At 31.7% G+C, this 15,979-nt stretch overlaps 3 protein-coding genes across 5 annotated transcripts in view; 2 read left to right on the top strand and 1 right to left on the bottom strand.

Annotated features, from left to right (window-relative positions):
- Positions 1-5,065: 5,065 nt before the first annotated feature.
- On the bottom strand, positions 5,066-8,677 carry LOC107186834 (protein abrupt-like). The gene is made up of 5 exons (XM_015574780.1): positions 8,480-8,677; positions 7,832-8,021; positions 7,417-7,599; positions 7,108-7,324; positions 5,066-5,831 (listed from the first exon to the last, which is right to left on the bottom strand). The coding sequence occupies exons 2-5, from the start codon at positions 8,018-8,020 to the stop codon at positions 5,194-5,196; spliced, it is 1,227 nt and encodes a 408-aa protein (XP_015430266.1). The 5' UTR covers position 8,021; positions 8,480-8,677; the 3' UTR covers positions 5,066-5,193.
- A 302-nt stretch (positions 8,678-8,979) lies between these two features.
- Positions 8,980-11,059, top strand: LOC107186153. The gene is made up of 6 exons (XM_015573968.1): positions 8,980-9,175; positions 9,249-9,485; positions 9,613-9,801; positions 9,891-10,422; positions 10,497-10,773; positions 10,937-11,059. Exons 1-6 carry the CDS (start codon positions 9,085-9,087, stop codon positions 11,057-11,059), a joined length of 1,449 nt encoding a protein of 482 aa, XP_015429454.1. The 5' UTR covers positions 8,980-9,084.
- Positions 11,060-14,779: 3,720 nt separating this feature from the next.
- The window catches only part of LOC107187242 (polyubiquitin), a 4,000-nt gene continuing 2,800 nt past the window's right edge, over positions 14,780-15,979 (top strand). For 2 of the 3 annotated variants that reach the window (XM_015575281.1, XM_015575297.1), the window contains exons 1-2: positions 14,780-14,892; positions 15,454-15,974. In XM_015575281.1, the coding sequence (XP_015430767.1) occupies positions 15,471-15,974 (504 nt within the window). In that variant the 5' untranslated portion in view covers positions 14,780-14,892; positions 15,454-15,470. The remainder of the gene's footprint in view (positions 14,893-15,453; positions 15,975-15,979) is intronic. The other variant, XM_015575289.1, reaches the window with a different exon arrangement.

Consider the following 15,979-nt stretch of genomic DNA (forward strand, 5'->3'; position numbering starts at 1 on the left):
TTCATTTTATTTTCATATAGACTCAAGAAAGAAGCCATCCGCCGAGGGAAATCAACATTAAAGCGTCTAAATTTCAGTTACCTTTAAGTTATTTGTAAGACTTTGTAAAAAAGGAGGTAGATGAAACTAATGATTCCATCGATGTAACTACGGTTACATAGATGGGATTGGGTTCCATCTAGCTTTCTTTGGGTCTCCACTCGCAGCAACCTCCTCGTGGTGAGACCCGGGCAATTGGTATTATCTTCGGTAAAGTATTGTAAACTGAAGGTAATACCGAGCTAATGGCTGCGAATTTAAAATTAATTTCTCTAGTTAGAAGAATAAATGTAAGATCGAATATTTTTGGTAAATGTTTTATCGTACATGAAACTTAGATTATTTTAAGACTAAATGTAAGGTAGAAAATCTTTGTTAATTATATGAATACGTGAAGCTGAATAATAAAGTGCAAGAAGTCACGTATATATTCGACTATTTTAATAAATTCATTGGGGTTGGCTAGTAGGGCTCTTGTTGGATCAAATTTTATTGTTTACTTACTCGCAATAAATAAAATTATTGTAAATAAATGATGTATGAATAAAGTTATATATAAAGATTCACCAATGGCCAAAAGGTAATTGATTGTGCGTATTAGAATTCCTATATAAAGTTGTACAATTGTACACAGATTGAATTTTTTAATTATTTCATATAGGTATGTAATATTTATAGGAATAATCATTTGAAACTCTATTATTGGTTTAGTTTTACTTTGTACTATTTTAATAAGTTATGTATTATCACACCCTAGACATATTTTTCTAAAATAGGTACTCATCTCATTTATAAACTACATATCAATTTTTAGTTTTTTGTCACTTAGCTCTTCATAAAAAATATATTCTGAATTTTATAATCTCAACGTTTTGGAATATGTATTTTGGAATCCTATTTTGTACTACCTTTTACAAAAACTATTATTATCGAAATAAAAGAAACCATGGGTTTTAAAGAGACCATCAAATCGAGTATTTTATCATGTTTCCAACCTTTATTTTCACATTCGTTGCAGTATACAATTTCGGAACAATTTGTAGTTTTACGAACGGGTTTTCATAATCCTAATACAAATTATAACATTTAATAATATCCAGTTTGCACCCTATTTACGCGAAACAGATCATTTTTTTAGTTAACCACTTTTTCCGTTTTCTATAATATATGAAATCAAGCAGCGAATTTGATGCGTTCACTAAATATCTCGAACGTGCAGGATCTAAGAATATAAAAATTGGAACAGAATGTAATATAGTCTTCAATTTATTTTCATTTTAATAAAACTCTTAATAGAGGAAATGCATTTCTGTTCAGCTCCCGGTTTTGAAACATTACTGTACAAAAATTTAGATTTCCCTTAACATTTTCTGTCTACTGATACCACAGAGACTTCAAATTTCATCCTAGATTTATCACCCAGGTAGCACATGACGCCTCGAACACGCCCATTTTACGGCTGTTTTAGGTCTAAGGCGCGTTAAGCCGTCTTCAAGGCGTTATTAGGCATCATGTGATATCTGGGCAGTTTCGAATATCTCTGAAGAATTCGATTTATCAATTTCAAATAAAATCTGTCTTAAACTCTTCAACATAGTGTACCAGTAAAAGAAACATCATAAAGTTTACAGAAAAACTTCATCAAAATGATCACAGTGTTTCATTAGCGTTGTCCAGGGCGGATGATGAAGGAGCAACTACCGATAAGCAATTACATATGGTCAATTTCGATTCTTTGCGAACACTTATACCAAGAACATTTCATAAATTTCATATCGAAGTCATTCCAAGATTTTTCCTTCATATTAAAGAAGGTTAAGTAACATCGGTTTCTTGCGTGTCTTTCGTGTGCTGTCTCGATGATTCGTGATAAGCGATGCCGGCTCTCAACATTTCACCGTATCGATACACGTCGTGCGGAGAAGAGAGAGATGGCAAAGACGATGACGAAGATGACAAACAATTTAGCATACTGACACTACCATCTGACGAATATATTCCGCTATTCGCAGAGGCCATAGAAGTAGCCCACGAACTTGAAGCTGGAACCAGCGCAGGATTCGCGCTTTGATCAACAGCCGATAGCATGTTCGAACTTGGCCCCATCAAACTTCCTAAATACAAATGCATAAGAAGAATAATTATTGAAAATTGAGTCTGAAAAACTTCATATGGATACCGGAGAAATAAGTGAACGTTCTGTAAACCTTTCTATTTCTAATTAGAAACACTATCTAATCGATTTATAAAAATTTAGTAATGGTTAGTAGCGTACGAACCGTCTTTGTAATATTGCATTCTATACCTGTACTAATTATTTAACCTGTATATTAATAGCATACATTTTGCAAGAATGTAATATTACACAGATGGAATTTATTATATTAATTTATTTTTAATTATTTATTCGAAAACGTAATCTTAAAAAACAGATATTAATGAGATTTACTATGTACACAATAGAATCATAAAATAACTAGATATTAGGGGTGTGCGAGTACCCGTAATTTACAAGCTGAGGTGAACTCGGTTTAGGTGTTTAAGTAGCTCGCATTTTTTTCAAACAATTCGTTGGTTTCAAGTACATAGATTGAATAATTCAAACGATCGACTCGGCTCAATGAACCGATCATTATGTAACTCGAAATGCGAGTACTAGCACACCCCTATGTCCTCTATGTAATACATATTTATGTATTTAAAATTTTTTTATTTTAGCCCTTGGACACTGACCAGCATCTTTCCTATCTCAATCAACATGGAATTAGTATGACTCGATATAGCAATTTTGACGCCTTTTAATACATGAATACTAATGGTCTGAATCAACATTGACCTAGAATGACTCACTGGAGCAATTTTGACGACAAATTTTAATACATGCATACTAATTGTATCAATCATTCCTACTTCTGTAATACAAGCTAATTATTCACCTGCAACACTGGAACCGACTGTCGAAGCAATGGAAAGGGACGTCGAAAGATCGGTATTCTCAGGTCTTGAGTGATCCATCCTGGTCATGTGCGGCGGACAAATAAATGCTAATGTGGATCGTACAAGATCATTTGTTCTATCGGTTCTCCGGTGTCTCATAGGGCCACCAGATTTATTGTTACCGCCGAATCCGAAGTGCAGAAGCTCTAAATGTCTTCTCAAGTTTCGTGACTGACGTAAAATCGCCCCGCACAGTGGACAAGGTGCAGGCTGATCGGACATGCTTCGTACTTTAGACAATCCATCTCCTGGAATTCATTTCGTTAAAACTAAAGAAACTTAACTTCAGTCTCAGAGACTTGACTGACTATATTTTTCATATTCTTCTTTTTTCTGTAGTTAAACAGATAATTATGCACAAAAGGCAGTGTTACGCAAAAGCAGTTTGAGAAACTATTGTATATAATCATTTTTATTTATAAGAATAGTGATGCGCGTGATGAAAATAAATCTTTAGTCTCTTGAGAAACTTTATTACCTAATATCGATTAGGATAATGTTAAAACACAAAACATACATTTCGTACACATAACTTCGAAACAAATGCGAAACGAATAAATTATATACGTAGGAACTTGTTTTTCCGCCAGTAAAAAATTCATAGAACTCTTTACAACATTAATCATATGAAAATGTAAATTCAATTCTTTTCTTCAGTTAAAACTTTGAACTATGCCATTTATATCGCTTTTCTAAACAGTATATGACAAATAATGATAGAGTTTTCAATTCTACCCACACGCGTACCGTATTAAGACATTGATGTAACATTGTTCATTTATTTACAGAATGAAAAATAAACTACAAGGAGTTAATGTGTAATTTAACAGTTTGCACAAAATTGTACATAGATAATTACTGCGTAAATGAATATTCGAAAGATATAAAATATTTTGAAATATTTTGTGATACTTGTACCACGACTGTTGCTATGCCTAATTGTTCAGCGTACTCTATCCTCATTAACCCTAAGATACTGTTCTTACTCGCTAACGTGGAAGATTTTCGTATATTGATTCAAATTAATATTATCTTACTTGATACAAAAATGTTGATGAAAAAATATCAATGTAAAAATGTGAAATAAACTATACAAGTAATATAACAAACTGTTCAAAATAATCGTCAGACCATTTCTCCTCTATTTCGATTAACAATGCAAACATTAGTTCAAAACATGAATTCATACAAGTACATTTAAACTGTATAAAAAGTAATTATGCTCACTTAAATTTTGTTACTAGCGAGGGATCTGCAGATACCGAAATGTCGTTCGAAGTCGAGGCTTTATAGTACTTTATAGTACTCGTTGTTGCAATAATTCTTATCGCTTAAGGCTTAAACCATCAGCCACCTAGCTATAACAAAAATCTAAAATCAGAAGACTCAAACGTTCAAAATATTGCAAATTGAATTTGAGATCTGTATATTTTTATGTAGAAAGAAACTTTCAATGAACAAAAAAGATTGATTAAAAATGTATATTTGAATAATGTTCAACGGTATATTAAAAACTCATTTCTCTATTAGAACGAAATATAAAATATACCTATATTCTATGTTTTGATAGTGTTTAATTGAACTGTACTACTATCAATAATAATCATTACTACTTTCTTTATTACATAGAAAACATGTTTAGGAAAGACATAATGGTAATGGAAATTGAATAAAAAGTGAAGATGCAAAGGAACAAAAAATGATGCAAGTAATTACAATGAACTAATAAACAATAATGACGTCATTTATTATCATATAAACATAATCTGAAACATAGAAAAGTAACAGAAATGAAAACATAATATACCTTGCATTATAAAGGTATTATTACACATTACTGGGAACAAATACATCTTGTGTACTTTCATTAGAAACTAACTTTTATTCGAATGAAAATTTCTTCCCATATATGAATTCCCTGCCTCTCAAGTATGTTAGAATCTTAATTTAAGATTCTCTGAGACATCCTGAACACAGCATTTTATACACTAAACCTAAACTCGAGACTTCCGGTATCAACGTACCCCTGTCTACATGTATATCAGTGTAAAATAAAATCACTGAACGATACACGTGATAGCCCTTGAATCACGATAACAGAATCAAACAGTAATTCTGTTTGTATTGAATTGTCGCGTTTAAATTCATTCTGTACATTCATCTGGCAATCGTCGGCGACGTAATGTTGCTTTGTGGCGAAACAACATTCGGTCCCTGTGACGTCGGCGAGGGAAGTGGACTGGGCTTACAAATTATTTGCTCGCAGGTACTACTTCCGCTATCGGTTCCGTAGGCTATCGATTGGTCATTGTAACCGGGCAGCTCGACCTCAGGCTTCACTTCTATCATCATCGTGTCAGCCGGCGAATTTTGAACTGAATTACTACTAAACCGATATTTGCAAGAGGACAACAGATGTCTTCGCAGATTTCTCGCTTGCCGCAACGTTGCACCGCAAAGCGGACAAACACCTGGACAATCAGACGCACCGCGTATTTTTGATAAATTCATGTTCCCGGCTAAACCACAAGACGCCGTACCAGCAGTTGAACCCTGATTAACTAGCGGAAGTGGTATACCAGGAGGAAAGCCCATACCGAGGGGGCCGGGAAATTGTGGTATGTGCAATGGAGAATATGGCTGCATTGGCATTAAAGTGTGGAGATGCGATTCACTATCCGATATCTGATCCTGATGCGGTCCCGGTTGAGAATTTTCTGTCGACACTGGTTGCGCTTCTTGAGCACACGGCGAATGACAACTCCGATGATTTGAATATTCCAATCGATCGTTCGCTGCTAACAGACACAAACACAGTATTACCATGCAGGGCTGAACTGATTATTTCTGAAATTTTTAAGTTCTATCTGAATAGGCAATATCGTCGTCTAATTGATTATGCGCAGTTCAACCCGATTGATGGTTGTGCTTGTGTCCGTTTTTTAACATCTATTACTGCTTAAAAAATGGTAATTTTACACTCGAGGAGACGAGAAATAATATATCGGACACAGAACACAAGTAATATCGTATTTTCATTTTTTGTTAAAGTTTTTTTTACTGAATTCATTAGTGAATATACATAAGAACAGAAATGATGGATTCAGCTGAATATATAATTCTAAAAAAAATAAAAATATGACACTAAACATAAATAATTACAAAACAATATTACCTTTTACTTTGGTAAATAAGTATTTATTATCAAACTACAATTCAACATGTATCATTAAACTTACAATTACTTCATAAACAGAATGTCTCTGAAAAAGATGGTCCCTTTAACAGGAGTAGCAGTCGTAACAATTACTTTGACTTACTCTCATTTGGGCTGTCTATATGAGAAAATAGTGATCATACTGAAAATTTAAAATACTCATGCCTTCAGTATTTGTCTAATGACACATATATTATGAAATATAAGTTTTCAACAACATATTGGTAAAGCATTTGGACTAAAGTACGGTATGACCCACACATCATATTGAAACGAAATTTTGAGGGGTGGGAGGGGAGGAAGAAGGAAGAGAGAACCCTAAATATAAAGTTTTAGATGTGGATCTTAACTAATTTCTGAGATATTAATTAACTCAAAACATAATGCTTTGTACAGTATTTTTGTTTCTTTGTTTTTTAACTAGCTCTAACCAACTTAGATGAGTAGTAATGCTTTAAAAATAAAAAACACACGAGTAATAGTATTTATTTGGGCTTTACACGCACTTGGTATCGCACGCAAGCGGTGAAGATCGCTCGGTTGCTGACACGCTATACTGTATACATATGTATAGATTCTGGGGCTACATCGCTACTATGTCATCGCATATTTAACAGTAACGACGTTGACATCTACAGCAAAGATGCTTGTAGTAGTCACGTCTGTATAGGCAGAATTCAATGTATTGTACACAACTTTTTTATTAATATCTCAGAAACTAATCAAGACCCACAGCTAAAATTTTCGTTTCATTATGATGAGTTGATCATACCGTAATACAGCCAAGCATTTCTTTACTTAATTTTAATTTCCTTATTCTTCAGAGACACCCTGTATAATTCAATATTTCTTACCTGCATCATCACCATGTTCTGCATTTTCTTCATCTTTATGATCATCTGTAGGCTTATTTTCATTATCAGCATTATTACCAGTGCGTGGCCATTTCCCAGAAGACGAAGAAGACTTTCTTCTTTTCTTTCTTCGTTTTAATGGAAAGTAGGGACTAGTTTCCTTTGATAAGGCTTCATTTGTGGTTGGTATAGCTGATGCTGGAACCTCTTCTCCATTCTATGTAAATAGATTTAAATGTCATTTTAGTAAGAATATAATCCCTATAATATATAAAAACCATTTACAAGTATTTTCTTTGTAAGACATACTTCAGTTAATATAGTAGGTGGTGTTAATCCATGAATACAAAGACAATGAGCAGCTTGCAGCAGAGATGGCAACTGAGATGGTTCAACACTCACTTCGCCCCGATACACAAACTCCAATAATGATTCCAAGTCATCTGCACCTATACCAGCTAGCATGACCACTGGATGTTGACATGGAGTGCTCTATTTATATAAAATGAACACAACATTAAAGCAAAAGTTATAATTGGTAGCATATTCAAAGATAATGAGTAAATATATTAATACTTTACCAACCATAGAAATAATATATCAACTGAGCAATAAAAAAAAATGAAAGAACTCTTTCTTTGATCATTCAACAATATATATGAAAGATTTTTTCAAATAGTTGCCAATGTATTAAAGTATGTATAAAAATAATTAATGTTGGCACCTTTAATAAATCTAGCAAGAAAGGACTAGCTGCACAGAGAACTATCTTATGTGCAGGAAAGCTACGTCCCCCAGCAGCTAAAGTAACATCAACCAGATCACCATGACCTCTTAATACTTGTACCGCAGAAGCCAGTGAAGAATTAAACTCTCCCCAGGAGAGACTATATAATTGGCCGCTGCTTCCCATTCTAAACAGCAAGTTACAGGTGAATCAAGTACAGTTTTGAATAACATAAGAAATATTTAACAAGACAATATCTCCATATTATTCTACTAGAAGTCAGTAATCCATTGTGTTTTATGTATGAATAGAAACATTAACATACATAGATGTAGTTTATATGACAGCTTGTATAAACGAAGTTAGTAAAAACTCAAGAAAATTAACCATTAACGGTAACGTTATACACTTGTGTCCCCCATCTATACATTCTCTTAATTAGTGCCCCCACCCCGAAAAATATGATCACGGCGTCGTCTAAAAGTTAACCTAGCACAAGATTTTGCCATGAAAAAAAATAATGAAAATGTTGGAGAAAAATATACAGTCATACTTCAATGAAAAATCAAGCTATTTATGTACGAACGAAAAGCAAAACTAACTTTAAAAAGTTCAGGGAAATGTACTTAATACAGAATAACTTACATTGGGTTAAAAGTTATCGCTGTAAATTATACTTCAAATTACAGCAATCACGATTGATTCCTTGTTCACACGTTATAGCAATAAATCTGACAACAGAACCGTTTAAATTTTAGAATACAATTTACTTTCGAATCCAAATACAGACACGATGCGTAAAATGAAATTCAAATGCTGTTAGAAATTATCATTCACGTCACATTTCACGAGATTGTGCTGCCATCCTGCCATCATACTACAACCAGCTACACTAAAAAAGTTTGGTCAAACAGAACAGAATTTTGGCGGAAATTATTTAAAGGGAGATCGCATTTAAACATTACACTTTGTAATACAAATATGATTTTTAAGTATCGCTGTTCATACGGTGCTTTTAACATTTTTACAACTTTCAAACTCTATACATCACAACGAACAATTAATTAGCTAATAAGCGTTTACAAACAGTAGGAAAAAAAAGGAGAAATGTACTTGTAGGTCACTTTCGCTGTTTAATTCTGATGGTGTAAAAGATTTTAAATTATCAATAGCGTTGCAGAAGTGGAATGTATTGCATATTATATTATCATAGATAAAGTAACAGAGTTTCAACAAAAATTATATTAACAATGTTTGGCAAAGGTAACGTTAAACTATCAATAAATTCTAACGCGAAAGAAGTTCTAGAAGCAGAAGTCATAAAAGCACTGCAAAAGGAAGGTATTAAAATTATTTATACATTGCTGCATAGTAAAAATAAATTTTATGTTATATAATAACAATTTTTTGTTAGACTATACATTAAATACAGAGAATAGCTATGGGGAGAATTTATTGCACATAAGTGCAGCAAACGGCTGTTTTGACATTATAAAAGAAATTTTACAAAAGGAAAGTGCTAGGAACGTTATTAATAGAAAAAATAAATTTGGATGGACACCATTAATGCTAGCTGTTCGAAATAGAGATGAGAAAACAGTAAAGTTTCTGCTAGAAAGAAATGCTAATGTAAATGATTCAACTTATCTTGGTAAATATATTATTTTCTTTAACTTTCTGAACGTAACATTAATTTATATATTCTCCTTATTTAAAACCACTGCTACAATACAATGGCCTATCTAGTACCCGTTGTACCTCTTTTACACAATTTATAGGTCTGTCAGTTTTTGGTCTAGCAGCTGCAATAGATATAAATATGTTCCAAATAATACACAAAGCATGTCCATCTGCATTATTAAATTGTGCACATGATGATATTACACCACTTTGTATAGCCGCTATGAAAAATGACAAAAACTTATTTTTTAATTTATTGGATCTAGGGTTTGAAGTTTCAAACATTAGTAAGACAATATGTATCTTTTTGTTTAATATAAATGTATGATGTAATAGGTAATATATTTTTAATAGTTTCTTTTAATTTTTTTCTTAGATGAATATACACATATCATGATGAAATTATCAACAGTGCCTGAAATTGCAAATTTGGCAGAAGATCTTGACATAGAAAGTTACTGGAATGATACCTCAGACAACATTTCTGTAAAAAGTGAATCAGACACAGAAGAGGAACTGCATTCTTTGAAATTGAAAAATGAAGTTATTGAGAAGGAATGTGACAAAGAAAACACAAGTGACAATATAGTATTATCTTTGACTCCTTTCATAAAACCAACTCTTGTATTGCACTCATCGGAAACATGCAATGATGAGTGTAACAACAATGTAATAGTGAATTCCAAAAAATGTTCAAAAACAAAACCTTCTAAATTGAATTTATTGAACAAGCATTTAGATCCAATTCAGCACAGCATAATTTCACCAATACTGACTTGTACTCTTGATAGAATGCTACCAACATCTCCAAACATATATTTTACTCAAAATAAATGTGATAAATTTGATGTAAGTATCACAAACAATGTGAGGGAAGAACAATTACTTGTGGAACTATCTTTGCAGAGGTATATTTTATTACTGAATGTAGCATGTGTTCACATAAATGTCTTGTCTTAACTCAGTTGTGCGTTTTATAAAGATTACAGTCTATCCGACCACCAGACTTAAATATTCAAAACGATCAAGAGGATCTTAATGTCACTCTTACTTATACGCCTGAATTTAGTCCTATACGTTCACCATATGTACCTTCAGACCTAAATGATGAAAATGTATTTGGAGAAAATACACCAACTCCACCACATTGTAAAACACCCCCGAGGGGAATGATTTTGAACTCAGAAGAAAAGAAAATGTGTATTCTATTAAAACGTCATGAATTGAGTCAACATATTCCTATATTTCTTGAACAAGAAGTAAATATATTACACCTTTGTTTTGTATTATAAATAGTGATATGCAAAATAATACAAATACATATAAAATTAATAGTATTACAGTGAATCAGTCTTAATGATTACAAGTTATATAATTCTTTTTTCATGCTTATCATCTTCACAATTATATAATTTATTTTAGGTAGATAGTGAACTGTTTATGACCCTAACTGATCAAGACTTAATTGAAATTGGTATAAAGGAGAAATCGGAGAGAAAAGCTATATTGGATGTTATAATTGCCTACAACAAAGTAATGATGTAAAAATGTATATACTACTGTTATTTATGTTGTCATTTTATTTATTGAACGTTTTGTTTTTATACACAGTTTTTAGAAATAAAAAACTATAGAAGTTGGAAAATGATGTTATTATACAATGCTTGATCATTTTTAATTTTTATTACAGTTCCCTTACATAATGTTGTTAAATAATACAATAGTACTATTCTTTATATGTACGCGCATGTTATGTACTTATGCCAATAATGATAGGGTTTGTTAATTATAAAAATATTTAACTATTTACATACGAAATTGTTTTAACACTTGTGTGTTTCTTAAGTGAGATTTTACTTTGTTAATGAGATGTGTTTTTGCTCCTCTAGAATCATGTGGAATTGAATGTGCCTTCAACCAGTTACTTAAAACAGTATTTGTTACTTCATGTAAGTTATTATTTTTTGCCATTGTTTCCACATCAATATCTTGATTCTATGAAACAGGATATATCTCATATTATTTTCATTAAACCAATACAATTCGCAAGCTAAGAATTACTTACTGTTACTTGTGTAGACATTTTCTCTTTTTCATTAGATTTAGCTTTTAATAATTTCTCTTTTAATGTGAAATCTTTTTGGATTCCATCTGGTACTAACTAATTTCATTATGTTAAAGATATAAGTGCATATTATATAGAAGAAAACCCATTATTAAAATTCTGTAAAGAATAGAAAAAATACTACCTCTTTTGTATTAATAGCAAATTGTGGTTTACAGATTTTAAAATATTTAGAAATTGTTTCATCTTTGGTTATAGTAACATTAACATTTGAATTTCTTGATGTGCTAGCTTCATTGAAATCATGTTTTGTATTTTCTATAGCAGACATTTGCATAGTATTTGAAGACTGAACTTCTATAAAAATTGTTTTGTCACTATATTAATTTAAGTTTATATAATATTTGCATGTCATATAACTTTTCTATTACCATTTTCATTTTCTCTGATATTTTTACTACTTAAGTCTGCTATATTAGAATCAGAAACAAATGTATTGTGTATTTTATGAATCCTAGCTAATTGTGTTTTTATTGATTTAGAAGCAATATTTGGATTTTCTCTTAGTTCTTCTGCATATCTAGCAGAAAATTCTAATGGTACAGTTGAAATGGAATCACATTTTCTCTTAAGTGGTATATTTAATTCTTTATTTTGGAACAACGGACCAGATGGTATGTGTGCAATTGGGATTTCCTATATGAAATGCGTTATAAATTCTCATTATTCAGTATGTTCTTCAAAGTATATTGCATGAACAATATTTTTTTACTTACAGTATTATGAAAAGCATGTTTAAATATTTGTAATTCTTTACCACAAATTGTAGGTATTTTTGCAAGCATATCAGATATGAATTGTGTAATTATAATCTCTTTACCCCTACTGGGAATAATATCTATAGGACCAGATGCAACGCATAAATTAGGATAAGTAAAAATATTTGATCTTGGTATTAGAAATTTAATTTCAAAATATAAAATTCCATTTTTATTTTTTGGCAAAGAATATCCATACTGAAATGTAAGGTATTTACTGTCAATAAACTTAGAAATAATTTAAATTATGAACATTTTTTAATGAATATACACACACCATATTCTTCCAGTGTCTACGAAGTTGGTCATAATCTTTAAAGAGAGATCTTGTTGGTACTTCTTTAGATACAGATAATAACTTGCCCTTTTTGGTACTGAAAATATTTCGAAAACTACTGTCTACTTTAAAAAAGTTAATGAAAACGTTTAACAATTTAATACACTTTTAATACCTTGGTAAAACATATACAAATGGTAACTTATAATGAGATAAGTCAATATATCCTTTGGGATCTGCTAAAAATTGGGATAACACAAAAGATGGAATGTAATCTTCAAGCTTTATATATGGAACATTAACTTTTTCAGCATAAAGTTGTAAGCTCATGTTTTTTTCTAAAAATTTGTTTTATATTGTCATATGTTATTAATAAATACTTGTATGTAAGTATTTTAATACCTTCCAAAAGAACATCTAATTTTAATGCTGGAATTGGTTCCACAGAATTATAAAATTGTTTTCCCTGAAGAAAATATTGACCAACTTTATTCCATAGTGGAGCTATCTTAGACTGTATTGTGTAAAGAAGACAAGTTTTATAAACTTCAACAGTAACTGGTCGAGTTCCTTGATACTGTTAAAAAGAAACAAAAACATGACTATTTAGGTACTATCATTATAGATAGAAACTATATATTCAAATATATAATAATTTCAAAGGTTTAACAAACCACTAGTTTTAAGTATTTTAAAATTCTTTCTAACTTCCCACTTTCGAAAAATGCTTTATGTGTAATAATGAATATATATCTTTCTGTGCCTAAGATTGGTGAAGCGATTATGTCAGAAATTAAGTGAATAAGTAGTCTGAAATTATATTAAGGCAATATAGAAAGCAATCTCCAAATAAAAAAATATAATTATCTGTATAAAGACTTTCTGATACCGGCATTTCATTGTTTGCCAATGAAAATTTGATTTTGCTGACGATTCATGTACTTCAATAAAATCAATTTCGCAAAATATACAATATAACTCATTTATCTGTGGAAATGAAGCATATAAGATTGTATTTTCCTTTCTTTCGTACGCAACACTAGAAATATCCATCTTTAAATGGTAATTATCCGTAGTCAATTATACTCGTTCTTTTAAAACTATATAATTGAATCTACGACCACCGACTAGGTATAGAGTAGACCTATCATCCAATGCTTTTTTCTGTCCCACGTTCATAGGACTACGTAACCCTGTTACCATTTTAGTAACAATACCTAACGTCTAACGTTATCGATAAAGCATGAATTCTGAGTATTATTAGCACAAATGAAGTGCTATATATTCCATTCATATTACGTGTATCTATATGATTTGACGGGAATAAAAATATCCGGTGCTTCTATAATTTATATGGGAGTATGAATAGACTCTCCCTGACTTTTTACACTATCGGTATTTCAGAACAAGAGACACGAAGTACCATAAGATGATAGGTCAATCCTATACCTATTCGGTGGTACGATTTTATAATTTATAATTTGAATTTATTACCAACATTAAAACAGACAATTCTTAAAAAGACACTAGTTTAGTAACTTGAAAGAACTATTTCTCATAAAACAATTTTCAAACGTTTAAACTCAGATAATTTTAATAGATATTTTAAAACCGTATTATTCTTTTCCTTGTTCAATGATCAAGAGAATTTGGCAGAAAATGTTGGCAGCTACGATAACTAAAATTACAAAAGGTCGAAAGGACGATACAATTTTTGATTTCTAAAATACGATAATGATACAAAATTAAATTATTAATAACTAGTCGTGGTCCGACTAAAGGCTATCTCGTTTAATTTTTATTCGCACAAACAGTGTAAATCAAATGAGAAGTGTTAATAATACTTTGAAGTTTTTAAAACATTTATTATATTACATATAAGTGATATCAATTTTACTGAATTGCAATTGTTTTGTGATCATTACACAAAATTAAATTAAAGGCAACAAATACAGTAAGCTGTTTCGATGAATCTTGTTTAAATCAATGTATAATTTAGATTTACCTCAAGGGTCGTTCTCATCAGTAAATATCCAACTTGTCATGAGAACGTACCAGAAGTTGGTATCGACGTCACATAGCGTTACTTTGTATAGTAGTGTGTATGGTGTGTATTCATTCTGATTCATTCTTTAGTACGCTTTTGTGTGATTAGTTTCTTCTACTGTTTGGTCTGACTTGTGTTGCAAATATATTCTTGTAAATTATTTCAGCGCATGTAAGTATTCTACAAATATTGATTCTATATCTACGTAGATAACCACGTTCATGGATCATTACAAAATAAGTAAAATTCTGTGGTTTCATCGTCCTTGTTCCAGTTTCGGAAGAAGGTTCCAGACGATCAATACTTATACTTTTAAATATAATCGTATCAGTCCTTTGATTAGAAGTGACTGTAAAATCTATTTGTTTTTCTGAAGCACGTAATTCTGCTTCTGACACACTATATTCAATTGTAACATTTCTCTGTTTTACGTAACGACAGTATTTCTCGATAATTCGTTAAGACGCCATTTTGTGTACCTTTCTATGCACAACGTACGATATTCTCAACAGAATATTTTTGAAAAAATATCCAGTGTTACTCTGAAATGCGCACAGGCTACAGACACACTATTAAAGCAATAAGAAACAACACTATTATTCTACAGTAACAACACAAAACAAATTAATAAATCCATTTGTTGCTAACAAAAATAATTACGGAAATTCATATCTTATTACTTTCAAAAAGGTAATTTTTCAGAGGAACATATTTGTACATTTTATTCTTCAGATTACAACTCATCAAATATGCAGATTTTTGTAAAAACACTGACTGGGAAAACCATCACCCTGGAGGTAGAAGCTTCAGACACCATAGAGAACGTGAAAGCGAAGATTCAAGATAAAGAAGGAATTCCTCCAGACCAGCAGCGTTTGATCTTTGCTGGCAAGCAACTGGAAGACGGGAGAACCCTCTCAGACTACAACATCCAGAAGGAGTCCACGCTTCACTTGGTGCTGCGACTTCGAGGAGGAATGCAAATCTTTGTAAAAACGCTCACAGGGAAAACCATCACCCTGGAGGTAGAGGCTTCAGACACAATAGAAAACGTGAAAGCGAAGATTCAGGATAAAGAAGGAATTCCTCCAGACCAGCAGCGTTTGATCTTTGCTGGCAAGCAACTGGAAGATGGGAGAACGCTCTCAGACTACAACATCCAGAAAGAGTCCACGCTTCACTTGGTGCTGCGACTTCGAGGAGGAATGCAGATCTTTGTAAAAACGCTCACAGGGAAAACCATCACCCTGGAGGTAGA

This window comes from Dufourea novaeangliae, unplaced genomic scaffold, assembly GCF_001272555.1.
Source record: "Dufourea novaeangliae isolate 0120121106 unplaced genomic scaffold, ASM127255v1 scaffold14, whole genome shotgun sequence".
Lineage (NCBI taxonomy): Eukaryota > Metazoa > Arthropoda > Insecta > Hymenoptera > Halictidae > Dufourea > Dufourea novaeangliae.

What these genes read in the sequence shown, in the direction of transcription:
- LOC107186153 (XM_015573968.1), top strand. Translation starts at nt 9,085, where the DNA reads ATGTTTGGCAAAGGTAACGTTAAACTATCAATAAATTCTAACGCGAAA. An exon ending in GTGGAACTATCTTTGCAGAG is followed by an intron (nt 10,423 to 10,496) that starts GTATATTTTATT and finishes CGTTTTATAAAG; the next exon opens with ATTACAGTCTATCCGACCAC. An exon ending in CTATATTTCTTGAACAAGAA is followed by an intron (nt 10,774 to 10,936) that starts GTAAATATATTA and finishes AATTTATTTTAG; the next exon opens with GTAGATAGTGAACTGTTTAT.
- LOC107186834 (XM_015574780.1), bottom strand. Translation starts at nt 8,020, where the DNA reads ATGGGAAGCAGCGGCCAATTATATAGTCTCTCCTGGGGAGAGTTTAAT. An exon ending in CACCTACTATATTAACTGAA is followed by an intron (nt 7,325 to 7,416) that starts GTATGTCTTACA and finishes CTATTTACATAG; the next exon opens with AATGGAGAAGAGGTTCCAGC. An exon ending in AGAACATGGTGATGATGCAG is followed by an intron (nt 5,832 to 7,107) that starts GTAAGAAATATT and finishes GTCTGTTAGCAG; the next exon opens with CGAACGATCGATTGGAATAT.